The sequence below is a fragment of the Pteropus medius genome, unplaced genomic scaffold (genome assembly GCF_902729225.1).
Source record: "Pteropus medius unplaced genomic scaffold, Ma_sr-lr_union100, whole genome shotgun sequence".
Taxonomy (NCBI): domain Eukaryota; kingdom Metazoa; phylum Chordata; class Mammalia; order Chiroptera; family Pteropodidae; genus Pteropus; species Pteropus medius.
In genome coordinates, this window is record NW_024343104.1 from 656,784 (window position 1) to 684,293 (window position 27,510).

The 27,510-nt window shown below is 49.8% G+C and overlaps 1 protein-coding gene across 1 annotated transcript; it reads left to right on the forward strand.

Moving 5' to 3' along the window:
* Positions 1 to 175: 175 nt before the first annotated feature.
* TRIM29 (tripartite motif containing 29) lies at positions 176 to 26,689 on the forward strand. The gene is made up of 9 exons (XM_039867076.1): positions 176 to 1,101; positions 9,446 to 9,541; positions 10,306 to 10,539; positions 11,908 to 12,106; positions 14,603 to 14,704; positions 17,170 to 17,262; positions 19,470 to 19,565; positions 22,530 to 22,606; positions 25,464 to 26,689. The coding sequence occupies exons 1-9, from the start codon at positions 298 to 300 to the stop codon at positions 25,524 to 25,526; spliced, it is 1,764 nt and encodes a 587-aa protein (XP_039723010.1). The 5' UTR covers positions 176 to 297; the 3' UTR covers positions 25,527 to 26,689.
* Positions 26,690 to 27,510: the final 821 nt, after the last annotated feature.

Here is a 27,510-nt window from a genome sequence, read left to right on the forward strand (position 1 = left end):
TGGGGGAGAAAAAAACTACCTCTCTTAAAAAATCAGGTTAGGTATGAATGTGCAGGGCGTGGCCCCTGTATAATTAGCTGCTCTGCTGGCTCTCTTCTGCTTCTCTCTGGCCGTTGTGTCAGGCTTTCTCCAGCTGTCCCTCCTCTCTGCTCCTCCTACTTCTCTACCTCCCTGTTCCCTACAGGTGTGTCTCTGGGCTCTGTGGCTGTCTGTCCCATTTCCTGTTGAGACCTCCACCAAAGAGGTCACCACCCTGCAGCCTCAGTGAGCCTGAAACAGACCAGCCAAGTACCTGCAATGGAAGCCACAGATGCCTCCCAGAGTAACGGGGCCAGCCCAGAAGCCAGAGAAGCCCGGAGCCCACAGGGCCCCACTGGCAGCCTGGAGAATGGGGCCAAGGCTGACGGCAAAGATGCCAAGGCCACCAATGGGCATGGTGGGGAGGCAGTTGAGAGCAAGAGCCTGGGCAGTGCCCTGAAGCCAGGTGAGGGAAAGAGCTCCCTGTTCTCAGGGAATGAGTGGCGGCGGCCCATCATCCAGTTTGTGGAATCCGTAGATGACAAGGGCTCCAACTACTTCAGCATGGACTCTGGGGAAGGCAAGCGGTCTCTCTATGCTGGGATCCAGCTGGGGGCTGCTAAGAAGCCACCCGTCACCTTTGCTGAGAAGGGGGAGCTGCGCAAGTCCATATTTTCAGAGCCCCGGAAGCCCACCACGTCCACTGTGGAGCCTGGAGATGTCCGGAGAAACAGCTACCCTCGGACCGACCCGGGCATCACATTGCGCTCCAAGCCAGGCTCTGAGGAGGTCCTTTGTGACTCCTGCATCGGCAACAAACAGAAGGCCATCAAGTCCTGCCTAGTGTGCCAGGCCTCCTTCTGTGAGCTGCACCTCAAGCCCCACCTGGAGGGTGCTGCTTTCCGTGACCACCAGCTACTTGAGCCCATCCGGGACTTCGAGGCCCGCAAGTGCCCCCTGCATGGCAAGACCATGGAGCTCTTCTGCCAGACAGACCAGACCTGCATCTGCTACCTCTGCATGTTTCAGGAGCACAAGAATCACAGCACCGTGACGGTGGAAGAGGCCAAGGCCGAGAAGGAGGTAACTTGCTGGGCCCCTCACTGCCCCTCCAGGCCTCTCCTCCCTCACCATGCATGTCTCTCCACATGATTTCCTCCACTGGAGGTTCCTAAGGTTTGGGGCTTAAGTCTCCACTGTTCCTGGCTCTTTTTAGCCCCTGCACACCCCTGGTCTGGGGGACAAAGGCAGTTCCCCAATCCTCTAAGTCCTCAGGAGATGGGGCATTTCCTCAGAAAGATTGGGGACTTGGACACAGTCATTGGATAAATTTAAGTCAGGTCAGATAATCAGCACTCAATCCTGGGCTCTGCGCCTGGCTGTGGTGTTTCTTCTTTTTTGACTTAAGAAAGAGAGAATTCTTAAATTCTCTCTGAGCAGGACTGGCCCTTTGAGAATGGGTTATGGGTGAGGAGGAGGGAATTTTGATCTTTAAGTGTCCTTTTTTTCTAGCTTCAGGATTTGCATTTGCAGGGCAATGGCTTCTTGGGTTTCTATCTGATTCCTCCAGCCAGTCTCTTGATTCCCCCAATGGCCTCTTTTACTTTCTCTCAGCTGCGCCCTGTGTACTTTGTGTGTATAGTTGCATGCAGATCTGCCTGTGATTGTAGGTGAACACTACTGGTGAGTGTTGGCATTTGTGTGTGGGTGAGGTGTATACAGATATGTTTGTATGTGTTTTAAGTGCATGTGGGTGTTTGTGTGCGTATGCGTGTTTGCATGAGTTTCATATGTGCTTATGCCTGTACTTCTATGGGGAGGAGCAGAGGCGTGTGAAGGTTTGTGAATGTAATACACCTGGTTAAGGTGTTCTGCGCTAGAAGGCCCAGCTGTGGCTGCTGCCCCTTGTCCCACAGATGCTGGGCCCATTCTCTTCAGCAGCAACACAACTTCCTGCCATGGGCAATCTCCCACTGGGGTGAAACTCCTGATGGTCAACGCAGGGAAATAAACTTTTCTCAAGAGCTTCTGCATTCCTCAGAATGGAGTAGTACAGGCAGGACACCCTCACTGCCCAGCATTCCTGACCAGACGCTTGTTGATTACTCTCTCCCTGCACCTCTTGCCCATACCCTTGGGGAGGGAGGGATGGTTAGAGATGGGAAAAGACTTAAAGATCCTTTTCAGAAGCTTCATTTGCCCCACCACAGCTTGGCACTGAGCTTCTTACTGAGAGATTGAGATGGGGCTGGTCCATGGAACCTATTCTTCAGAAGCTTTCTTGGGAAATCAGAACAGAACAAGGAGCAATCATCTTCATCCACCACAACCAAGAAATGGCAGAGCCTCAGATGAGGTTTTAGGAGACCTGACTGAGTTCCAGTTCTGTTTTTTGTCTCTAATTAGCTGTAAGATGGTGGAGAAGTCCCTTCCATTCTCACAGTCTTGGTTTCCCTATATATGAACCCAAGGGGTTGGACTAGATTGTTGGTTTTCAGATTACCTCATGGAGTTCTAGGAGTCTTAGAAAAGTCTTTGAGGCTTCGGCGATGAGGAGGGGGGCAAATTGGTGCCAAGAAGCCAGGGCCTCCAGGTCCCCACCTCTACTGCAAGCAACTCATACTCTCATTTACTTGTTTTATATATAATTTGTCCCAAATTTCATTTGAAACAAGGATATCACCACTTAAGAAAAGTTCAAGTGTCCCTGAAGGACAAGAGGATCACAGGCAGCCCTCCTTGGAGGCACCAGGCACTGAGTTCATGTTCTGGCACTGGGCCTGCTGTAACACTCAAAGACACTGACCTTGCCCTTGAGGGCTCATGATGTAGGTCAGGAGGCAGAGCTCAGACACACAAACAAGCCCAGGAAACACCTGCCCAGTTACACAGTAGCAGCTATAGGTAAACATCAAATCATAGAGGACAGAAATGCCAGGCTGAAGAGTGTTAGCAATTTCATCCATCTCCTCTTCACCTTACAGATGGAGGCACAGGCCAGAGAAAAGAAGAGACCTGTTCAAGCTTATAAAATTTGAGTAACAATCTCCCCCAAGTTCTCTTCCAGTGTTTGAGAGCAATTTAGGAGAAGGGTACTGAGAGGATAGGATTCAGGATATGTGTGTTTCACAGGAACTTTCAGGGAGAAAATGTCTGATCCATTGGAATGACTTTATTGGTGAGAGCTTCATGGAGCGTGTGTGTATGCACTTACGTGTGCATGTGTGTGTGCACCAGCAGCAGAGGACTAGGCAAGAAAGAGTGATGCCAAGCAGCCAGGAGACCAAGATGGAGCAGAGAAGTTTGTCTAGGTCTGGCTCTGCAGAAACTTCAGATGTGGGGGACACTGACACATAGTGGAGTTAGTGGTTTGATGGATCAAAATGAATGGGCAGGTCGATCCTGGCATCCATTGGAGGCATCCCCTTCAGATCCAAACATCAGCCCACACACAGTTTTTTGCAAGGACCTCTGTCCAGAACCTCCTTTACAGACTGGTTGGTAAAAATTCAGGTGAGGTCATCTCAGACTTATCTTGGTTAGCTGCACGAGGCTGTAGATGGCATTGAGGCTATGGGTGTTCATCTCATGAGCCTCAACTCTACCTAAAGACTCTGAGCAGAGGCAGTATTAGGGCAAGGTCACTTGGTGTGGCCAGATGACAATCCTTCTGGTGGGCCTAAGATCAGAATGTTTTCAATTCCACGCTAAATGTTGCAAAGGGTGCCACAGATGTTCTCTGGCCCACCACCTCTGTCTCTGGACATTTTCCAGACTGGATTAGGCTGATGAGATTACAGTGTATGTATCCATCCTTTCCTGTCTCTCATGGCCCTTCCCCTGTCTATCCCAAGTCCCTTCTGTTGCATTGGGTTAGGATGGAATCCCCCTACAGGCCTGCCTGACCTCTGCACTCACCAATGGTACTTTCCTGGTGAGGGTCCTGGCTGGGCTCTGGGTTGGCAGCATGACAAGGCATGTATGGAGGAACCCAGCCTGGGCATCACTCTGGAGGTACAAGCTCCTGGCTTGTCAAGGCAGGGTAGGTTCAGTACCTTGGCCACTCTCCCAATTCCAACCTTTGACTCGGTCATTTCTCTCACCATACCCCATGGCTTTGCTTCTTGCTTTATTGCCCAATTCTTCCATGAAGGCTGAGTTGCCAGGCTTCTGGGCCTGGGCAGTCACTGGTCTTTCAACATTGGGAGCTGAGCTGATGTGGGCAGAAAAACTCTTTGGGCAGACAACAGCGATGGGTTCAGGAAAAGAAGCAAGGCTTAAAGGCCTGGGGTGTGATGGGGGGAGGGAAGAATCACTCTCCCAGAAGATCTTATGGAAAAACTTATGCTCTGGGACAAGGGTAGGTAAGAAAAGGAGATGGAATGACCTCTGTGAGTGCTGAGAATAAAACAACAAAATCGAAGAGGGTTAGAGACAAGAGACAGAAAAGGAAAATGACAGGCAAATGGGCAGGAGACACAACAGTCTTTACGGAGCACATGTATGTGCCAGGAACTGAACTTGGTGTTTACGTGGTTACTCCTGACACAGTCCCACAGGGCGGGGGTTACAGTACCTAATTTTTAGATGAAGAAACAGGCTCAAAGATGCCAAGAGACTTACCCAAAGTTATAGTGCTGGGGAATGTCAGAGCTGGGTTCAAACTATTAGTGTGGCTGCAATCCAGGCTATTTCCTCTCTACTATTTTAAACTTTGTTTTAATAGGACTGACAGGCTCTCCTTGGGGTCACTGAGTCCAGGGCTTCTAAAAATAACCTCTACCTGAATTACTTGATGAATTTCTAAGACACAGATTTCTGGGCCTTACCCTGAGAGGTTCTGATTCGGGGATTCAGGGCCTAGAATCTATATTTTAAGTCTCCCTTGGGGATCTAATGTGTCACCAGGTTGAGAATCAGAGATCTAGTCCAATTTTACCAGGGGTAACCAAGACCCAGGAAGATGGGGTGACTTCCTCAAGGGCCCATCGCTGATCTAGAGATGGACTGGGTGATGCTTTTCTCACCCTATCTTGCTCTTTCCCTGTCCTAACACTTAAAGAAGCAGGAAGAACAGTAAGCCCCAAATCAAGTAGACTAATAATGGGCTATTTGCCATCTGCGTGGAAATAGAAAAATCTATCAAGCATTTCTGAGTCTTATCCAGATAATTACCATTTATCTGAGCATACAAATTTGGCAATTAACTGGCTCATTTGGCAAATGTCACAGCTGACGGCCCATTTGGTTAATTTAGGCCAGGGGAAGATCACAGCCCAATCTTCCATCTCCCCTTCCCTGGGGGCAGTGAAAGTACATGGATCCAGGTAAGTGTTCAGGTGCGTCTGTACTGAAGGCCCCATCCAGGCTGAGGCACCACAGCTGCTGTGCTACTTTCTGCTCTCAGGGAAACCTCTGTTCCCCCAAGGCTGGAAGGATTTCAAGGGTGAGTGGCCTACGCAAGAACCATCTCAGGCAGCAGAGCAAGAGGCAACCAGACAAGTGGGAGTGGGAACAAAGGAGGCATTTAGGGACAGGTCTGGGCAGGGTAAAGGGATTGAATTAGAGAATAGGAGGAAGTCAAGAGAGAGGGGGTAGACAGGCTGCTGTGAGGAGCTGAGGCCCTATCAGAAAGCGGGGGCTTTAATCACCTTCCAAGGGAGGAGGGAGAGAGAGAGAGAGAGAAAGCTGGGGTCTCAGGGGGCAATGAGAAAGTTATGGGAAGGAAAGGGGTAGAATCACCAAATCGCACCACCTGTGAGGTGGAGGAGCCTGAGTGGGCTGAAGTAGTAGGAATAAAGGGGAAGGACAATGTCCTGGAAGATACAGAGAATAGCTTAGAGGTTAAGAAGCCACATAACAGAATCTGAGTGCTGTTGCATCTTGGCCTTATCATTTTCTGGATATGAGAACTCAGGCAAGCTATATCATCTTTCTAGGCCTTGGTTTCTGTATTTTAAATGGGGATGACACTACTTATCTCCATAGAGGATTTTGCAGATTAAAGAAGAAATGCCAGATACATAGTAGATGCTTAGTAATACTATTAGTGTCTTTTCTTCCCTAGTTTTGCAGGAGAACCCAATATCTTTGGAGCCTTCCTATGCTATATTATTTTCTATATCCTACCTTTTCCAGCAGAGGTATTGGCAAGAGGTAAACAAATGCTGGATACCTCTCCAGAGGTTTCATCCCCAAATCTCCTCATCCCAGAGGTGAGAAAGAATAGTTCTACAAGCCCTGAGTTTTTAGTCAAAGGTCCCTTCCAAGATCCCGCTGTGTCCTGCAAGTCTAGTCTTGCAAGGGGTGGTATAGGAGGAAAAGCCCCTCCCAGCCTGTGTCCGACTTCTCTAGTGTCCCAAAGAAATAAGACTATTCTCTCCTCCACACTGATTGATTCTTCTGCCCACTGCTGCAGACAGGGAGTCCACTTTGGACCCTGCCCTCACATGGTTCCAGTCTAGCCACCTCTTCCTCCTCCCCTCAGGTCACTGGCGGACACCTCTAACTCTCCTTTTTTTTACCTCAGGTAACCTCGCGATCCTCCTCCCTCCCCCTCACACAGATGGGCTCCCAGAGACTAACTCCTTCTGCCCTTGGTCTAGGCTCTTTATTGTTTTAAACCTCTTTGGATTCTTCTTCCTCTAACTCCTTCTTGGCCAATGAATCCATGCTTGTCTAGGTATGACCTTTCCTCACCTGCAGGCCTTGATAGCCTCATCCCCCCACATAGCTCCTAGTAGGTCCCCCTTAGCACCTCTGCTCACTCTAGACACACGACTCCTCTAGGCTTCACTTTTTCTGGTCAAACCTCCTCCTACTTAGAGGTGTTTAGTTCACACTTACCTCCTTTTTCCAACCTCCATTCTGGTTTCCCCAGTATCCTCCGATCTTCAATTAATCCACCATCAAAGCCTCTATTTTGCATCTTTGATCTAAAGTCTTGACCTTCTCAGCCTCTCTATGCACATTTCACTCTATATCCTGACAGTGTATACACTACACCTGGACCCCAATACTAAGCACATGCTCTGCTCACCAATGAGCACCAAGACCTCACCCGCTCCCCTTGCTTACCTGTGCCCTGCTGGCCAGCCTGTCACACTGCACTCACCCCTCTGATCCTGGTCCATGGAATGTGCTCCAACCAACAGTGACACTGGGACCACTAGTCAGTGCTTTATTTGTGCCAGGCACCTTGTGAGAACTTCACTTCCCTGATCACAGTTCATTGAACAATTTCCCTGAGAGATGGTCCTCTTACTACCTCCACGAAAGACAAAGTGATTGAGGCACAGAGAAGTTAGGTTTCTTGGAAAGGCCAACTGCCTGGAGGTGATGGTAACTGGATTTAAGCTTTGGACTCCCAGTCCTGTGCTCTGTATGACCTTCCTCCTGGATTCTCCAAGCTCACTTCATGAAAGGGCTGCCCTTCCTCCCTCCCCAACCAGGTCTGGAGTGGGAGTATATGCATTTATATTATCTGCTTTCCTGTCCATCAGACATTGTTTGGGAGATGGTAAGGTTGGGAGTGAGAAACTCAAGTGCCAATTCCTCCATCACTGAGCTGGGTTAGGAGGCCTCCAGCTATCCCATCAACCATAGGCCAGTGCAGTTTCCTGGGGCAGACACATTCCCAGCCTCTTGGTCTCTTTCTCAGGGCTCAGATCTGCCTACCAGACCTAGACTTCTTGGGACCTTCCAGGCCACTGGATCTGTCAAATTCTGTGTTCTGGGCTTTCAAGCTCTATGTCCTCAGAGAGCGTGAGGGTTGAGTCTCCACTGTCTACAATGCAGTCTTACTGTTTTTACTCTTCATCCTCCCACCACTGTGTCTATTGGCAGTTGGCTTTTCCTCAGCCTTTTTCCAGAGACCAAGCCAAATCCCCATCCTCATCTCCTTTTATTCTGTTCCTCTTGACAATCATTTTCCATCTCTGGTGATGGCATTTTTGATGTGGGATTTCTAACCTATTGCTGGCAGGGCAGATACCTACTGAGAAGAATCTAGAGTCTCCTAGTTGGAGAGCCCAGGAGTAGGTGGGGCTAAGCAGTGGAATCAGGGGCTTTCTGTTGAGGAGCTCTGCAGTGCTTGCCTTAGGTATTTTCCACCAGCTCCCCAGCTATCTGGGCACCTTTTCCAAACAACCCAGGGAAGCTTTCTCCATGATCAATCCACTTCCCTGGGTGTCTGCACAGGTTCCCCATCAGTACCCACCTTGGCTGAGTGAAGCATTCAGGAGGTATGGTGTGTGGTAAAGTCTGTGCCCAGCTGCTCAGGTCTCCTTGCCGACAGAGCTCACATTCCTTATTGTTTGTGGCTCCCTAATCTTGACTATTCCTATGGGTTCCTCAAAGAGACAGTTGTAGAAAGGGGTGTGATTCTACATTCAAAACCCTGCGTAGTGTGGAGACCTGGAGCACTCAGTGCCTTCTTGAATACCTTGATCTTTCTGCCTGTCAGGTGAAGATTGCCCACTTGTCTTCTAAGCTGGAAGGAGCTTTGAGAGCACTAGTGGGAAGCACAGCAGAGCAAAAGCGATGCCTCTTGGCCTGCCTAAAGTGGATTGGTCTTAGCTTTATACCTCCCCTTTTGTCTCTGTTGTAGCTGCTTTTCAGAGAAGAGCATTTTTCCAAATGGAAGGAAAGTATGGACATGAGAGCTCATATCCCAGCACACTCCTGATAAATCCTCTTCCTAACCCACCCCAGACTCTAACAGCTGATGTCCTCCCCCTGAATAGGGATCCCTAGAACCCCTCTTGCTCTTTTCTCATACACACATCCTTGCCTCACTCATTAGCCTCTCTCCTGAATAAAAGCTCCTATCTTGCCTAAACTGCAAAATGCATTCCCTTTTCCATAAACAGGTTTATAGCTGTGCCTGCCCAGACAGAGTCCCCATCAGCAACAATGCTAGCTCTGGCTTGCAACACAGACTCCACGTCATGCCATAAAAATGTTGCACACTGTTTCTGCCATGGTACACTCCCTGGGCTGGGCTGGGTTGGGCTGAGTTGGGCTGGGTCCCCTTCCTCCCCTTAGCTTGAAAGAGGCAGGAGGTTTCCTTCTTCTTCCCATTGGCTCCAGGTCCATTGAAAAGAGTTGGAACCCCATAAATGGGCCTCCCTCCTGCTCACATTGAGTAGAGGGAACTTGCAGAAGTTTATCCCTTCTAAAGACATAGCTGGGGTGTTCAACCTTAGAAGTCTGAGTTTATAGTAAGACAGTGTTTTTGAATCCTTGACAACTGGCATGGTGCCTTGCATATCTGAGATCTTGATGAGTGTTTGATGAATGAAGGGCTGAATGGATGAGGAATGAGCCCTGTCCAAGTTTGCTCCCTAAGTGGACCCATTCCCTGATTCTCTGGTTCTCTTCTACCTCCTTCTCTGACTTCTCCTCCAACCCTGCCCCTTCACTGCAGACAGAGCTGTCACTGCAAAAAGAGCAATTGCAGCTCAAGATCATTGAGATTGAGGATGAAGCTGAGAAGTGGCAGAAAGAGAAGGACCGCATCAAGGTAAGCAGGCCCCAGGCTTCTCTCTTGCTGTACTCTTATCCCATCATCCTGCCTGAAGGGAGGCAGACCTCCAGTTTAAAGTCTTAGGCCCACATTTATATCTTACACTTATTTCTTCTGGATTCTACCTCCAGCTTTAGCATTTCTACCAATTCCCCTCTACGTCTGGGCTAGGCATCCAGGTGGGCTCTTGTCCATTACCTAACACTCATTTTACCTCATTCCAGCAAAAAAGATGCTAAACCAACTTGCCTTCCAATGTTCCCATTGTCTGCTATGCCCATTAGACTACCCAGCCACCAAATGCATGCCATTTCCTTTTTACTTGTGCCAGTGTGGCTAGACGTATGTCTTCCATGGTTTGAGTAATTGCAACCATGAACTGAAATCATTGACTCTTGACCCTGGCCACATAAACACCCATCAAATCACTTTCTGGGTGATGTTTGATGCCGGTGGAGGTTTCAATGAGCACATCCTGACTCATGGGGCACTTCTGGGCCCATGAAGTTGCTCAGGTGTAGAATGGCTGTTGGGGAGAAGCCATGGAGAGATAAGAAAAGTTGGGCTGTGAAAAAAAACTGGCCATTTCTATCAATAGATGGCATCCCTCAATGATGCCTTTGAATGAGATTCTCAGCCAAACAGGCTTGCTAGGTTAAGACAGTAGAAATTCCTTGAATCTGTGTTGATAACCTAAAGGTGCACCCTAGGGCTTTAAAATTACTAAACTCTCCTCCCTCACTTCCCTACTCTGGACCCAGAGTTTCACCACCAATGAGAAGGCCATCTTGGAACAGAACTTCCGGGACCTGGTGCGAGACCTAGAGAAGCAAAAAGAGGAAGTAAGGACTGCACTGGAGCAGCGGGAGCGGGATGCTGTAGACCAGGTGAAGGTGATTGTGGATGCTCTGGATGAAAGGGCCAAGGTGCTGCATGAGGACAAGCAAACCAGGGAGCAGCTGCACAGCATCAGTGACTCAGTGCTGTTTCTGCAGGTGACAAGCAACTCTTCCACCATTCAATCCCTCAGTCTTCCCATTCACTTTCTCAGACCCTTTGTTCATTATCCATCCATCCACCCATCTATCCAGCAATTCATTTATTCACCTATCAATCTAACCACCCATTCATCAATCCATCTAACTACCCATTCATCTACCATCTACCATCCATTCATTACTCACTCATTCATCTAGCCAAACTTTTGTTTTTTAATTTTTATTTTTCAAGTAGAGTTGATGTTCAATATTATTTTATATTAGTTCCAGATGTATAGCATAGTGGTTAGACATTTATTCAGGTTTCATTCCATTTATCCACTTAATTTTTCCATCCAAGCCATTTCTCTACCTAATCCAAAAATGGCATGCAAATATCACTTTGTACCAACTTTGATTGATACATACTAACAGTGCTCCATGTACAGAAGAGGAAAGTTCTGTGATTAATTAGTGATACTTGTTTCAGGTATAGGAGAGTGGCAGATGAGTGTTGCATTTTTGTTATCCTTGATCTTGTCTGTCTGTCTGTCTGTCTGTCTGTCTGTCTGACTGTCTGCCTGTCCCTTCCTCTGTCTGTTAGTGTTTGGGGTACTACTGCATGCATGCCCAGTACTCTATTAAGTGTTAAGAAGAATAGAGAAGTATAAGACATAGATTTTGCCCCCAAGGAGCTGCAATCTAGCTGGAAAGATAAGGCATATATAATTAGAGAACAATATAGAAGAGTGTATAATTAAATGATAAAACATATGATTCATGAGATAAGTGCCCAAGGAAGCTCTGAGGAAAGCAAGCAGGCTGGAGTAATATAAGACAGCTTTACAGAGGAGGTGGAATTCGAATTGGATCCTGAAGGCCAGTTAGGATTTGAGAAGAAGGAAGGATTCTCCAGTGAGGGAGAAGGAAAGGAAAAGTGCAAAAGTGTAGGGTCAGTGTTGAGTGAGACATGTAAGGGTGGAGATACCACCATGACTAACATGCAACACTCTAGTAATTCCTTGTGTTTCTTTAGTGTTTTTACTCCTAAAGTCTTCACAGCTTGTGTTACCCTCAAACTCCTTGAGGCAGGCATGATGTGCCCAGCTTTGGAGGTGAGAACCATGTAGTCATATATCTGACTGCTAGTGCTATCAGGAATGTTAGCATGTAGCGAATTTTGGTCAAACCTTTCATTTTACAGAAGAATCTCGTGCTCAATGAGGAGAAATGGAGCTAATTAATAGCAGAGCTGGATCTAGAACCCAGCTCCTCTCCCTCTCAGTGCTGAGTCTTCTGGCTGGACTGTGAGAGCCTCTTGCAGAGTAGGGTCCCAAAAGCTTCTAAAGACTCTAGAGATTAATAGTTTCTTTCCTTTCTTGGTAGGAATTTGGTGCACTGATGAGCAGTTACTCCCTCCCCCCACCCCTTCCCACTTATCATGTTCTGCTGGAAGGAGAGGGCCTGGGGCAGTCACTTGGCAATTTCAAGGATGACCTGCTCAACGTATGCATGCGTCATGTTGAGAAGATGTGCAAGGCAGACCTGAGCCGTAATTTCATTGAAAGGAATCACATGGAGAATGGTAGGTTCCCTCTTGTGGGTAGGCTCCAAGGCCATGGTCATTTTTCTCCCAGGTCAATTCCTGCTGCCTGGTGCAGGCTTGCATCCGGCCAGCTGGCCCTTTGTTGTTTCCAGCCACCCATTGTACCAAAGATGTTGGGACTAGGATTCAGGGATTGTAGTCTCTCATTGAAATTGCTACCAAGGTTAGGCAGCCATTACAAGGGGCCTCCAGGGAAGGGAGCATCTGGGCACCAGCTGCCCAAAGGTCTCTTCTCTGTGGCTATTCATCAGAATCAGGGATTGGTTTCATTCAGATCTGCCTCTGATTGTCAGGCCCATTCTAGCTATTGTATGGATGTTGCCACACGTAGGGCCAGACTCCAAACTGGTGACTTTGCAGACTCTAGTAGATGTGACCTATAATTGAATTTGTGCTTGGACTGAAAACTTTCCTGTCACTGTGACTGTGCTGAGTGGTGCTGAGACCAGAGCCTGGACTTGTCTGGTAAGCTGGGCTGGGGACTGTAGGATACAGTGTGTCTTGGTGACTCAATAGCTCCCCTGAAGTCAGCCTCTCTTCTGAGTCATGCTGTACTCTGCAGAGGGGAACTGAATCATCTCTCAGAAAGCCTCTGAACCTGAGAAACTACTCTGTTAAGTCTTTTTCCACCAGTACCAGCCCAATTCCTTTAGGGTCTGAAGCCTGGACACTTTCCCCAAGGCCCTGCCCTAGGTCCAACATAGGCCTTGAGGATGCAACCTGATTAATGACTTCCAACCCCAAACACATCAAAGGAAATGATCCCTGTCTTTGGTATTTAGATGGAGCATGTGAGTCTTTGGGAATGAGAAGGAGGTAATAGTGTGCAGAAGTGCCAGAGTTCAGGCAACACCTGTATATCTTGGTGATGGTGACATTGTACAGTGTCCTGTGAAACTGGGGGTCACTCAGTCACACCTGAGGACCAATAAGTCATTGCAGCAAGACAATCATTTTGCTTTAAGTGGCACTTGGGTCTTGAAATTCTCCTTTAATGATAATGGCAACAATACTAATGTGATGGCTGACAGAAATTGAGTGTTCCTTGTATGCTGGCTTTGTTTGAGCTCTTCACTTACAGTATCTTATTTTCTCCATAGGATATTTTGCATTTCACAAACCAGAAGGCTGAGGATTAGAGAAGTTGCTTTTCAAAGGGCACACAGTTAAGCAAGATCAACAGTTGGGGTTTACACTTTGCTACTCAGCCTCTAATGTTTTCTCATCCGAGAAGCTGCTGTTGCTGGTGGCCATGCATAAGGGTTGGAGAGTGTGATGATCCCAGTCCATGACATAGGAGGGTGGCCCTGACTGGGTCAGGGTGGCCTGTGAGTCTCACAAGGAATCCCCACCTCTATCCACTCATTTCTAGGTCAAGATTGTCTTGGCCATGGCCTCTGTGCAGGTATGGCTCTGTGCCCTGTGCAAGGTGTGTAGGGAGGTGGCCACCTGGAGCTGGGATGAATGCTGCTGATGTCAGCTGCCCTGCACCTGGGACTCCATGTTGGTTTTTGTTGCTACTACATCTCTGTTGGGAATATGTTTGGCTGTAGGAGGCTGATGATGGCTGATTTGTGAATCAGACCTTGGAATGACCATCCTCTTCTCCCTGAAGCAGGCCTGCCCACAAGACCATTCTATTGTCAAAGGCCTGGGGGCCGAGAAATACCAGGCCATCTGGTATTGGGTTTGGGGAAGATGGAAAGGGAGCTGGGCCAACACCTAGGAGGACATTTGTTTATCATGGAGTGCCTACTCTGTGCCAGGGCCTGCTAAGCATAGGTGATGGAGATGAAAAATGAGAGTCTGAGCCACTCATTCCTCCTCTTGCCCAGGAGAGAGGAAAGGGCAGATGGAAATTAGGAGATGAAGAAGTTACCAGAGAAAAGAATAGAGCAGAAGGCAGCTGGGGAAGGCAAGCACTAAGTCATAAATTTGTTTGGGTTTGGGTGTCTGCTAGTGGGTATAGAGATGGGGAAAGGAGTCAGTGCCTATTCTGAGCAGCTCACTCCCCCTGCACACCCCTGGCCATGGAGGCCAATGCTGGGATGTCATTCCACCCCCTTGGGCTGCCCACAGTGGCTGAGACAGAGATAGGAAGTAGGGCAGGGCTCTACTTATTGGCCCTTACTGGCCATGTGACATTGGGCAAGTGATTTCACTCACCTCTTGAGCCTCCAATTCCTTATCTGTTACATGGGGATGGATCTTCATAGCAGTCCAAGAGTTGATGTACACATCAAATAAGAAATGGATATCAGTAGCACCTTGTAAACTGCAAAGTGCTGTGCACATGATCTTACTCACTGCAGATCCTCTAGTCCCCCAGGTTCAAAAGCAGAGGGGATGCTGGGCATGACACTACCTTCTCTAAGGTTAGGGAGCTTTACTTCTCCCTGAGACAGAGGGAGCTTTGGTCTGACTCAGCTACTTCTCCCATGGTCCCTCTGCTGACCTTACCTCTCTCCTTCCCAGGGGGTGACCATCGCTACATGAACAACTATACTAATAGCTACACAAGTGAGTGGAGTGCACCAGATACCATGAAGAGATACTCCATGTACCTCACACCCAAGGGTAAGGGAGAGTATCCTGCCGTTCTGTGGAGAAACTCAGCCAGGATCTCCCTGGGTGGAGTGGCTGTTCTCAGTTTGCCTGGGATGGTCCTGGCATGTACCTGCTGTCCCAGTGTAATCATTAACAGGGCCTCCTCTCACTCTCATAAGCATCCTGGTTTAAACAACAAATTATCTGGCTTCTTTCCCCTGTGACACAGACAGTCCCCATCTGCCTGTCACCTCTAGCCCACATACTTCCCTCTCTTTCCTTATAGAGGGTCTCCTGGCTGCTGGTCTCACCTGCTCCTATCTGCTAGGCCGAGCTGTATTTTGCTTCTCCTGCTTAGGTTTTTGTTGTCCTATGTGAGGGTTGGCTCCTCCAGAATCATTCTGCTCTTCAAGGGCAGGGAGGCTGGTCTTCTGAATTTCCTCACCACTCCCTCCTTATGCAGTGTGGGGGTAGGGGTGCTGTGCAATGCAGCCTGACCCCCTCAGCCCTCCTCCAGGCCCTGCAGAGTCCTGCCCTGCAGGGATGACAACCTAGGTGGGGATATAGACCAGTGGCTGCCTGTCCTTGTCCTGTGATAGCCAGTCACATTCTTTGCACCAACAACAAACCACAACAATGCCTGTTACATAAGGTGGGTATGTCAGGCCCACCGGCTTCAGACAAAGGGTTTGTGCAGGTGTGTGTAGCGGAGCGGGGTCCAGAGAAAAGTGGGGTGCGAGGAAAGGAAAGAAAGGATTCATGAGGAAGGCACAAGGGACTGGGAGGGGGGAACTGAGAGTCTTCACTGATTCACACACCTCAGACACACATTCAATGGGAGGGGCTCAGGTAATTGGGAGAGATGAGCTCAGTAGACAGGAACCTCTGCTGCCCCACCCAATTTGAAAACAACACCTGAACATCTTTGGAAGGCCTGGCTAGGCAGCTGGTGCCTGAGTTCCACCCCCTCCCCACTCAATCCCCGCCCCTGCTCCACATTCCTGGTGTAGGAGGGCAGTCCTACCCCCTGCTCTCCCCAGAGTGCTACCCTTTGGAACTAGTTCTGCAAGAGGGTGAACTGCATTAACCAACTACCCTAGTATCCCTTGCCTAGGTCTTCTCCCTTCTAGCTCTCTCTGTCCTCTGAGGACCAGACCCTGATGTGGTATTGAGCTCCCAAACTGATTTCTGCTTGACTCCTCTGCTGTATAGAAGACTGAGGGGCATTCAGGCTCTACTGCAGGCTGTGATGAGGGGAACAGAGCAGTAATGAAGGATGGAGGAAGGAGCACAGACCGGCCAAGATGTCACCCTGAGAGCCTTGGGCTGTTCACTGCCTCCTCAGTACTCCTCTCTGAGAAGAAAAGAGTATGGACTCAAATGCTAGGAGAGCTTCCAGTTCTGTCACTAAGGCAGGCTGTGACATTTGTAAGTGGAAGAAACAGGTTCATCCAGTGTCCCTGCCCCTCTACTGGAGACAGAAAGGAGGAGGAAATTTGCCCTCTGGGAGCTCCCAGGCTCTGGGTAGAGGCAAGGAAAGGGCCAAGGAGAGTCAGCAACAAGTCAGGAATCAACGGCCACCAGCTTGAGTCTGGGAGCTTTGTGGCTGTGAGAATGGGCAATAAGACTTCTCAGAAGAGTTTAGTCTCCCAGATCCTTGAAAGAGGGCAGTGTGTTCAGCAAAGGGGTGTGGCTGTGATGGGCAGCAGGCACTGGGGGGAGAGAGGAATGAGGAACCACAGGTGCAAAGGTTTAGAGAAAAGCCCAGCAGGTGCTGGGCCAGATAGGATGGAACTTGGAGCTTTGGGGGTGGGGGGAACGTCTAGTTAGGCAGGAGGGAAGGAGCTCATAAAAGGATGCTGACATAAGTGGGGAGGATGTTTTCTTCATCTGCAAAGTGCGGGTATGGCTCCTATTCTGGCATCTTCTCAAGATATATGTGAGAGCCTGAATTTGGGGTGGTGATGGTGATAGCATCTGTGCAGTGTCAGGCTCCCATCCCTGGAGAGAAGCATCTGGGTCATATTTGTGGGCACCAGCTCATCAAGTCCTTCACTTGGCCAAGGGTCTAATGCCTCTGCCCTCCTCATTGTTACCATTTCCCTTCTCCCATTTCCTAGCCTATGGGGTCTTGGTCACATAGGAACTGGCTCAGGAAGGGAGTGTTGGCTTTTTAAGCCTTTGGTGATCCTCAGAGCTCCCAAGTAGGGTTACCATATATCAGTCTGTCCAGGATTGTCCAAATTTATACCTGGTACTCCTGGCATAATTATCAGTGGCCCCCCTTTCACCCTTTAAAGTGTCCCAATTTAGATAGTAAATTGAGCAGTCACCTTATTCTAGACCCAAAAGAGCTGTCATAGTAGTGGAACCCAGGTCCAGGGACAGGCAGTAGACAAAAAGTCCTGCCTAGCACCCTTTGGGTCAGAAGTCATAGGTCCCTAATTGAGCCAGAACTACCTTCCTTTGGTGACAGCTACTCCTTTGTTTCACAGGTGGGGCCAGGACATCATACCAGCCTGTGTCCCCTAGCCGCCTCTCCAAGGAGGTCAATCAGAAGAACTTCAACAATCTCTATGGTACCAAAGGTAGGAGGTGGCTCAGCATGAGGGTGAGCAGGGCCTATGTGTGGGCAGGAGGTGGGAGTTGGGGAGGGGAGTAGGACTCCCCAATTTAAGGTGAATATAGATATCTGGGTTGGGATTGCAGACTCAAAGATGAGTGGGAAGGGGTCCTACTGAGCCGGGGCGGGGGGAGGGGGAGTGTAGTGTGTGTGTGTACATGTGTGATGTTGTTAGTTAGGCTGGAAGAAAGGCAGATGTGCACCTCAGCATCACTGAAAACCCCTGAGTCCATGTGATCTTCTCCCTGAAGAATAGGTCAAGGAAAGTGGAACCTGGGGTTAGATATAGAGACTTTCCTTAATGATTGTCAGGGCACAAGGAACCACAAAAGAACCTTTAACTGATCTGTGTACCTCTGCGTTGAAAAGTTGTCCAGTAGTTAAGACCAATTAGTGTAGCTGTAAATGGAAAAGATAGCATGATATGAGATGGGTCCATCCCTGGAAGGCCATGTGAGGTGAGTGAGTGACACGACCTGAAGACTCAGAAGTGGTTAAATGGGAGTGGAGATGTGGCTTCTCCAGGGAGAGCTGGAGGGGCCCATGAGCAGGGTTCCTCGACCCAGTGCACTGAGGGCACCACTGTCCGAGGGCAGGGCGTGCACTCAACGGGCCCAGGTTCTGGGAGACCTTGGTTCCATCCTTGGGTGCTGGGAACATGGCAGCTATGTGCAGAAAAAGAGGGGACTAGGCCAACGCCACCAGAGCCCCTGCCTCAGACACAGCACCAGAAGATCTGAAGAGGCAAAAAAGGGTGTGCAGGGGATATTCTTCAGAGAGGACAAGGCCCCAGAGATCTGGAAGGTCAGGGTCACCTAGGGACAGGGCAATGCCTACACCTCTATTGCCAGGATTGGATTCACATCATACCGTCACATTCAGGGAAGACTGTGAGCTCTGTGAGGGCAGAAGCTAGGTCTGTCCTATTTGCTGCCATAATCCCAGAGCCAAAAGAAGGGGCTTAGAAAACATTTGTTGAAAGAAAGATTGCCTAATGAATGAGTGAATGAAAGGGCAAGTCATATGGCCCCCTATAGCCTTGGGGGATATGCTCACTGAGTGCCATGCTATAGAGGCTTCCTGAGGTCCATGTGGGAAGGGTTTCATCCTGGGACAGGTGAGCAGCCCAGCCATCTCTGATAGCTGAGCCCAAAGTTCATCCCTAGCCCTCCTGTGAGCAGCTGTGGGAGAAACTCTCCAAGACTGGGGACGTTGCATGGAGTGAGCTTGATAGAAAGAGCTCCCACATGCTTCCCTGGGCCTCTGGGAGGGCCCAACATCTATGGGGGCCCCAAAACCTCCCACTTGAATACCCTAATGGTGTCCCTACTGTCCTGTACACCCTCTCCACTGCCTCCTTTCCTCTACACGACATGGGGACATGCTAGCAAATGGATATTGTCAGCCCATTTCCCTTGGTGAGCAGAATTCCAAGAGTTATAACAGCTGCTTCTGTTCCCAAACTTTTGCATGTGTTTGTTTTTAGTTGTTCTTTTGCTCATTCATTCATCTACTGTACAATGTACAATGTACAATGAGCACCTTCTGGGAACTAGGCTCTGTGCCAGGCATAAGTGTGATGCTGGCCAGATGGGTATATACCCTGCCCCATGCAGCCCAGTGGGAAAGTGCAACCACAACCCAGGGGGCAAGGGGTGTGAGGTGAAGTGGGGCAGGGGCTAAGGAACACACAGACTTGGGGACATGACATGGAAGCTGACACCCGAAAACCCAACACATAAATTTGCTAAGGGTGGGGGAGCAAGTCTGTGCAAAAAGCCTGGGCAAGAGAGAGCCTTGTGTGTATAAGGAACTCAGAGCACAGCCTGAGTGGAACATTGTGTGATGGAGAAGAGTGAAGAGAAGTGAAGCAGGAAGTGGAGACTGCAGTGAGGGATGGGGATACCATCTCATGAAAGAACTGTGAACTGCGTAGTACAAACTTTGTACCTCCATCTGAGGACAGTAGACCTTTAGATTGGGCAGGGACACAACAACACTTTATAGTTTAGGGCAACTTTGATGTCTGGAAGGATTGTCAGGAGACATAACTGGAGCCCAGCAGCACCCTGGCTTGAGACGTGGTGAGGGCTGGAGAGACAGAAGCCTCATTCTGCCTCTGGCCCCCATGTGGGGCTGCCTCTGTCTGACACCCTTCCCTTGCCCCGCCAGGTAACTACACATCCCGGGTCTGGGAGTACTCTTCCACCATGCAGAGCTCCGATGACCTGCCCACTGTCCAAGGCAGCTCCTCCTTCTCCCTGAAAGGTGAGCCTTCCCTGCTTTGCCCTCTGCCTTTCCCATCACCTGCCAAGCTCTGCTTTGGTTTCTGCTCCCTCACTCACCATTTCCTCACCTTGAAGAGGGCAGAACCTTGAAGAGGACGGAAAGCTGGAGAGCTGTCTCTATCCATGTCTTTGCCATCAAGGAGGGCTGAGCCACAAGAGCATTTCTCAGAATTTGTTTTGTCACATACTAGTTCCTAAGGATGCACCATGACAACAAGCCTCAGTATTAGGGAGTTCAAGACAAGCCACATGCTCCATAACTCTCACCCCAGACATCCCCAGGGTGCTTCCATCAGGCTGAATTCTGGAGTCTTTCTACTGCAGAAAGTTTATTTAACTTTATCCATGCAGTGACTCCCAGCCTTGGTTGACTCTAGAACCCTGTGGCTATATGGCACATGTCAACATCTCAAAGAGACAGAGCTACTTTGGGAAAGGTGGGACTAAATGATCTCTAAGGACTTCAAGTCTGATTCTGCTCCCCAGAATTTTGACAAGGCTGAGTAGTCAATGCCTACTGTCCTCTGGTTTGGGGTCATTTTGAGAGGACAGGCTTGAGCCAAATCCCAGCTCACAGTGGAGCCCAGAGCCCTCACGTCTCTTTTGAAATGTTCAAGTGACAACTCTGGTGTGCTATGCTGGGAGTAACCAAGTCTGTCTTCTGGCACCCAAGATGTTTGGCCTGGAAGAAAGGATAAGCAGGTTGAGTTGGGTCAGAGAGAGGGCAGGTGGCTGTACAGGGCAGGTAGACCCCCAAGCAGTGGCCTCTGAAGGTGGCTTTATCACCCAGTTGTCTCTTCCTGCCTGGGATACCAGCCTATGCCTCGGGCAGAGATTCTTGAAATGACCAGTAAAATGAAGGAAAAAGGAATATGACTAGAGGGTCCCAGCCTGCAGGAACCCCTGGGAAACTGGGACTTCCCTTGGCCTGTCTGGCTTCCAACAGATCCCTCCCTGCTTTCTGGTTAAGCCCAAGTCAAAGGCCACCCAGCGAGGAAGACAACCACCTTCAGGTGTGATTTAGAGCTTTCATGTTCCTCAGAATCTCCCCATCATCCTGCAGAGCATCCTCTGTAGAAGGCCTTGCCTAGAAGAGCCATTTCTCAAATACACCAGGTCCTGCTAGAATAGCCCAGGAACATCCGCTGTTACATTCACACAGATCAGTTCACCAAATCTGCTAGGAATGGCCTTGATTGAGAGTTCTGAGCAAGGCTGCATGTGTGCTAGGAGAACTCCTGCCTGTGGGGGTCGACCCGGCCCTGCACCTGCTCCAGCAGTTCTTGGGGAGGGAGAAGACATGCCCTGAGTGCAGGCAGCATTGAGCAAGGGCTATGGAATGGAAGTGCTCCAGAGGCGTGACTCCTATGGCCCCTCCTGAGACTAGCATCGTGCTGCTAATGCCTCTCTCTCTCCCAGCAGGCACAGGGAAAGTCCCCTATCAATTCACCAGCTTGGGACAGGCCACCACAGAGTTTTCCAAACCATTGGACACCAGTGGGCTGTTTAAAAATCATCCCGGTATCTGTTTCCAATCCCATCCCTTTCTCTTCTATAGTGGGGCAAGTGGGACAGCCTGTGGGAGTCTGCCACTTCTAGGGTATCTTGGTTCCTACTCCCTGGAGCCCCCGGAAGAGGAATGAATGTCCCCCTCCCCTCATCTCTATCCTCACCTCTCTCATGGCTGGCTGGCAGGCATGGGATTTTCTTTCTGGGAACGGAGGAGTGAGACCTGAATTCTCCCTCTCTCAATCTCCTACTATGGACCAGCGGAACCCTCTCTTTCTAAGGCTGCCCTATCCCCAGATGCAGGGAGAGACCTGGGTTCTCTGCTCTGCCTCTGCCCCCTTGCTAAGTGCCAACCCAGAAAAGAACCAGCTAGCTGGGATCCTGGCAGTGCTGCAGGTGATTTCTGGGTCTGACCAGCTTATTGGCCCTAAGAGCAGGCCAGGATAGGGCCCTGGGTTGTCCCAACCAAAGACAAATCCTGTTTGTTCCTTGAGCTCTGTGCCCAGGTCACAGCCTATTCTTTCCCAGGCACCACTGGCTGTCCTTACAGGGGGACAGCTGACACTGAGAGTGCTTTTTATAATTTTGTGGACAAGAGCTCCTTAAAGATCCCACTGGGGAGGTGTGGGCAGGTAAGCCCAGGGAGCCCTGCCCTGTACCAGCACCTTCAGGACCAGGCCTAGACAGTGCCCACATGCACTGGACCCCTTGGGTTTGATGTCTTACCCCTGGACCACAGACACATGGCAGATTACTGCCTCTCTCTGGGTCTCGGGCCTCTTGCTTCTGAAGCAGGGGAGAGGTAACAGAACAGTGTAGGAGAAACATGAGGGTGGGTTTTGGAGTCTAAAGAAACCTGTGTTCAAGTCCTGACTGCTGCTTATTATCTGTGCAATTCGAGGTAAACTGCTGAGCTCACAGAAATGGAGTGGAGACTCAGCGAGACATATACAAAGTCCCAGCATGTTGCTTGGCATGATTGGGGCCAATAAATGGGAAGGCTTGTCCATGTAGCACAGGAGAGTTGGAAGGAACACCTCCTGGTGGAAATCCTGGCAGGCTGTGCTCATGAAGGCTTTCCTGGCCTTAGAGGAGGGGAGGGTTCAGGGCTGTGAGTCTTCAGGCTAGGTAGAGAAATCCCTATAGAATGGTGTGATCCTGACCTCAATTTGGGGACAATACTTCCCTGCTTCCTGGCCCAGCTCAGCTGGCCTGCTCTATCTCGTCTTCTGCCTTGGGGCCTCTGCCCTTTGGCCAGCCTCCCCAGGATTTCCCATCATGGGGGGTCCCTGATTGCTGGACACCTCTTCAGGGGTGGCTATAATTGGTAATGGGCTGGATGGAGCTTGGTGATGACTTTGGAGATGGCATCTGTGTCCTGGGACCCCGACTGCCTGGTCATGCTCCATCTGACTGGAGCCTCCTATCTCCCCAGGTTATCCCTCCCTCATGAGGAGCCAGAGCCCCAAGGCCCAGCCCCAGACTTGGAAATCCGGAAAGCAGACTTTGCTGGTGAGTAAGGGGCCACAAGGAGTGCCCACCTGGGCACAGGCATGTCTAGATTAGGCATGGAATTGGGCTCCCCAGGGGCAACTGGTCATCACCTGCCCAGGGCCTGTGGGAGGATGTTGACCTCTCTGGGTCATGGGGTGGAAGAAGGAGGTAGCAGCGGCCTGAATATCTCCATTGCAACAAAAGGTAGTAGAAATCCAGGGCTAATAGGCAGGGGGCCTGGATAAACACGTACTTTGGGGGCCTCAGTTTACTAATCTGTAAAATGGACGCCCTGGTTTTTAAAAATGTTACAAATGGTTGTTGGGAACCTATGTTTGTTGAATGATGGCTTGGTCCTGCCAGTTCTGAGAATGTAAAATTCTCAGTCCAGGGCCCAGGCATCCTAGAGATGAGTCCTACCTCTTTGGGGCCTATTCTCCAGCTCTGACAGCATAGGGGCAATTGGGGTGATAGTATGGTGAGGCAGAGGCTGTAAAGTTAGGAACAGATATATTTAGGTTTCAATAGCTAATGACTTTGAGCTGCACAAGCAAAAAGCATGGCCTTGAAGTCTAGCCACCTGCTGGCTGTGGAATCCTGGGCAAGTCAGAGTCCTCTTTGGGACTCTTGTTTCTTCATGCTTATGATGTGGTGCTGAGATGAGGTAACCTGTAATACCCTGTAGTTCTGACATGCCTGACTCTTGCCCAAGACCTCAGCAATCAGGGATTGTTCTTCACATGCTGTGCCTCTGCCTCCACAGATACTTCTATCCTGAAGGCCCATGCCAGGCCTTGCTGAAGGAGTCAGCCAGCTGGCCTGAGATGTGGATGGCATCTGATTAGGACAGGGGCTAGAATCCACAGTTCCCTGCTAGCTTTGCATTTGGAGGTCAGAGCATGGGGAAGTGATTTGCTCTGGGCTGCAAAGAGTGACTGGAGCTTGTTTAATTGGAAAGAATCTTTAATTTGCTGGTGATAGGAGCTAAGTGATCATGTATATAATTTAGAGCTGGGCCCAGGGGCATTGCAGGAGCAGGACTGTGAAATGCAGATACAAGGAGAAAATAGAAGCTTTCTGTTCCTAGACTTGATCCTCCCCTCCCTACTGCATACTCTCTCATCTCCCAGACTGTGTCTCAGCAGAGAAGGCTCATCACCACCTTGAGATGCCTGGCAGGGCAGGATTCTGCTAGGAGAATAGAAGCAGATGATAATGTGTGAAGAGGGCTGGCTGGGAGTCACTCTGCTGAGGTCTGGTCCCAGCCTTTTCACCAACTTGCTCTGTGACCTCCTGTGAATCATTCTTCCTCTGTACCTCAGTTTCCCAATCTGTAACATGAGTCACATGGCTGGATGATTTCATAGCTCTTCCAAATTTTATGTGCTGTAACCATGAACCAGAGAGGGAACAGGTAGGCGGGGTAAAGGGAGAGCACCCTGCCCAGATGCCATGAGGCTCTCTGTTCCTGCCCACCCATCACTCTGGGCTCCTAACAAGACAGTTCACTGACTTCTGACCCATTTTACTGACCCAGCCTTCCTGAAAGAAAGGCTACAGCCATTGTCAGGTCTATTCACTTTGCCTTATTGAATTCTTTGGGATCCAGGCAGGCACCTGGGGGTCAGAAGACCTGCTCCAGACTCTGTTCTGCCACTAGCTGTGTGACTTTGCCTGTGTCATTGCCCTCCCTGGGTCTCTATCTCTTCCTTTGTTTAAAAGGTGGTTTCGTAAAAGACTGGCTAAAGACTCAACCCCACATTCCACAGGCCACCTAGTCATGCTGTGAACCAAACATAGACAAGGAAGTACAAGCAGATACAAGTTTGCAGGCTAGCAAGGCCAAGGGAACACCCTTGGTGCCTCTGTACTGAGATCAGTTAGGTGTTTGCTGGGCCCAGACACTGGCCCAGCTCAGGAATAAAACCACTTCTTGAGACCTTCTAGGGGTCTACGGTGCTTGGAGGGACAAACAGTAGCTAAAATGTGCTCTTTCATTTCAGCCTGGAGGGTGGTTTTTCAGGCCTCTGATGAAGTGATTGGGAAGAGAGGAGGAGCACTGATTTCATGAAATTGCTGCAGGATATAATACATAGAGCTGGGGGGAAAGTTGTCACTGGCTCTGTCCTGAGAGACACTCTCTGAATCCTGATAAGGAGGCAGGATGAGAGAGGTGGTGGGTCTGGGGTGGACGCCCATGATCTGTGTTGGGCTGGTGCAGTTGTTTGTCCTCTCTGTACTCCCTCTGACAGAGAGAATTATGAAGAGAGCAGAAGCAAAGATTTGAAGCCCTTGACACTCAAGAAATGGTAGGGAGACATGGGCAGGGGTAAGAGGTAGACTCTGGAACCAGACTGCTGGGGCTCAAATCCTGGCTCCTCTACTTATCAGCTGGATGACTTTGTGCAAATTGCTTAGCCTCTCTGTGCCTTGTTTTTTTATCATCTATAAAATGGGTATGATAATGTTAACCCACTTACTTGGGTAGTTGCAGAAATTCTGTGAGTCCATCTATATAAACAGTTCTGTGCAGTTTTGTCGAGTAGAAAGCTCTGTATAAATGGGAGCTATGGTGGTGCTGCGAGGGCCTTCCTGGGCCATGTAGAGAAAGTTTGACAAGGGGCTGAGGTTCAAGCTTACCGACCTACTGATGGGAACCAGCTCTAATTAGGGTTTGAACCTAGAGACTCTGATAACATTGGAGACCAATCCTGTGACCACACAGGGTAGATAATGCTTGCAGGTTAGGCTACAGGCCCCTAGAATTGTTGGGGTTCAGACCACTGCTGCTTCCTGGGGGATGTTAGGGTAAGATGGGTCTAGCTAGTATGCTCCACTGTCATTTGCCTTCCCTAACTACTCTTGTTCTCTACAGTCTCACTACCGGCCATTCTACGTCAACAAAGGCAATGGAATTGGGTCCAACGAGGCCCCATGAGTTCCAGACAGGCAGGAATGATGCACCACCACCCTTGCCCTCCTCGGCTGACCCTGCTGCTTTTGCTACTGTTCTTATTTGGGTGGGACGGAGCCCAGTCCTGTGCCTGCCCTCCCCCAGCACTCTAATGGCCATCCTGGTCTCCCCTCTCCTTCCCTATTAGCCACACTCCATCCAGGACCCTCTCCTGTTTTGAGGCTTCATTGGTCACCATCTTTCTTGTGCTCAAAGACCAAGCATCATAGGGGTGGGAAATAGGTAGACTTTTCTCCCCTAAGCCACCACCTTCTTCCTCTTGGGCAGGATCCCTGGGGTTAGCAGTAGATGCCCACATAGTACCAGTCTGCCTCTTCTGCCCATGCCCCTGCTGTCTTCAGGCTTTCTGGGCATTTCTCTCTAAAATCTCTTGCCCCATGATGCAGTCAGTAGGTACCTGGCCAAAACAACTGCCCATCTCTCATCTACACAGGCCTCCCTTTTTCTTCCCAGCAGCATGGCTCCATCAGGAGACTGGCCCTATGTGCCCTGCTCTGGCTCTACCTATTAATGCCAAACCTGGCAGAACCTGAAGCCCTTGGCCACCAGAGAGGGAAACTTCTCAGTGTCTTGGAATTATCTTGCCTGGCCTTGGGTCTCACATCCACTTTGAGAGGTGTGGTCCCTGAGGATAGGCTCTCCTGGCTGGCAGGATGATCTTAGCCAAGATTTTCCCCTCTTCTACCTGCTGAGATGAGCAATTCCCTTGGCATGATATAATCTACTCATGAAAATAGCTGCTGGTTGGGGCAGGGGGAAGAGCAGAGAAAATAGCTACTGGCCCAGCTGCCTTGAGAGAAATATCATTTATCTATAGAATTTCATCAGTTTTATAATTTTGTGTTCTCCTGGCAATGGGAAGTGAGCATGCTGGTGAAAGTGGCTGTGCTGGCAACTGCCAGTACTATTTACAAGAGTGCCTTACTCACTGTCCCCACCCTCATCCAGGGCCCCTGTCAAAGAATCTTCCTTTTTCCTCTCACTGCCCTCCATGTTGCATGTTGTCAAGAGACCCAGGGCCTCGAGAGGAGACCAAACCAGGAGCAGCAAGGCGGGGTCACCCTTCCTCTCACAGCCCCATTCAGGTCCATGCTATGGGGAAGTGGACCAGCTCTCAGGGGTAGGGGAGGGAGGCAGGGTGGGAGACACTCAGCTTGGGCATTCTCCTCAATAAAGCACTAATCACCTACTTCTTTTGTATTGAATGCATGTTTCCCTCAGAGTCACCAGAGATATTGGCTATAATTCTTCTAAATATACTTTTCCACCTCTGATGGGTATGTGGTCATCTTCCCTCTTTCTTCTAGAAGATGTGACTCCTTTGGGTCTCCCTTCCACCCCTCCCACCTTCATCTGAGTCCCTGGGGTATAGTGCAGGAGACTGGACCTTTCTGAGGCTAACAATGAGCAGAAGAGAGGACATGGAATGGGGTCTTGGAATATGTCTACTACCCAGAGAGCTGTGAGTGCTCAGACCCCTTGGCCAGCCTACCCTAAAGTCTCTAGAAGGTAGAAGGGCCCAGGAGTGGCTACACACAGGCTGGAGTACAGGCTCACCAGAGGCTTCAGTCCTGAGGGCCTTCTCAGTAGTGGGGATGACTCCCCGGGCCAAAGGCTGTCAGGATTGCTGGGCTCCTGAGGGGCATGGAGAAAGGAAATGAGGCCTTCCAGTCCCTGGAAGCCCAGAGAGGCCTGGAGGGACAGTCAGGGAAGGCTTCCTGGAAGAGGAAATCAAGATAGAAAATATGACTGATAAAGAGGAAAAGAACTCGCAAGAAAGCCACACCTTTTCCTTTTGTGCGGCCAGGCCCCTCTAGGCCCCTCCACTTTCATATCCTTCCTTTCTCTGCTCCCCATCAGGGGCCAAATGACATCAGGGGAGCAGGCCCCCCACTTAGTGAAAGTTCCTAAGGAGCTCACTGTTGGTCCATAGTAGAAGGGCAACACC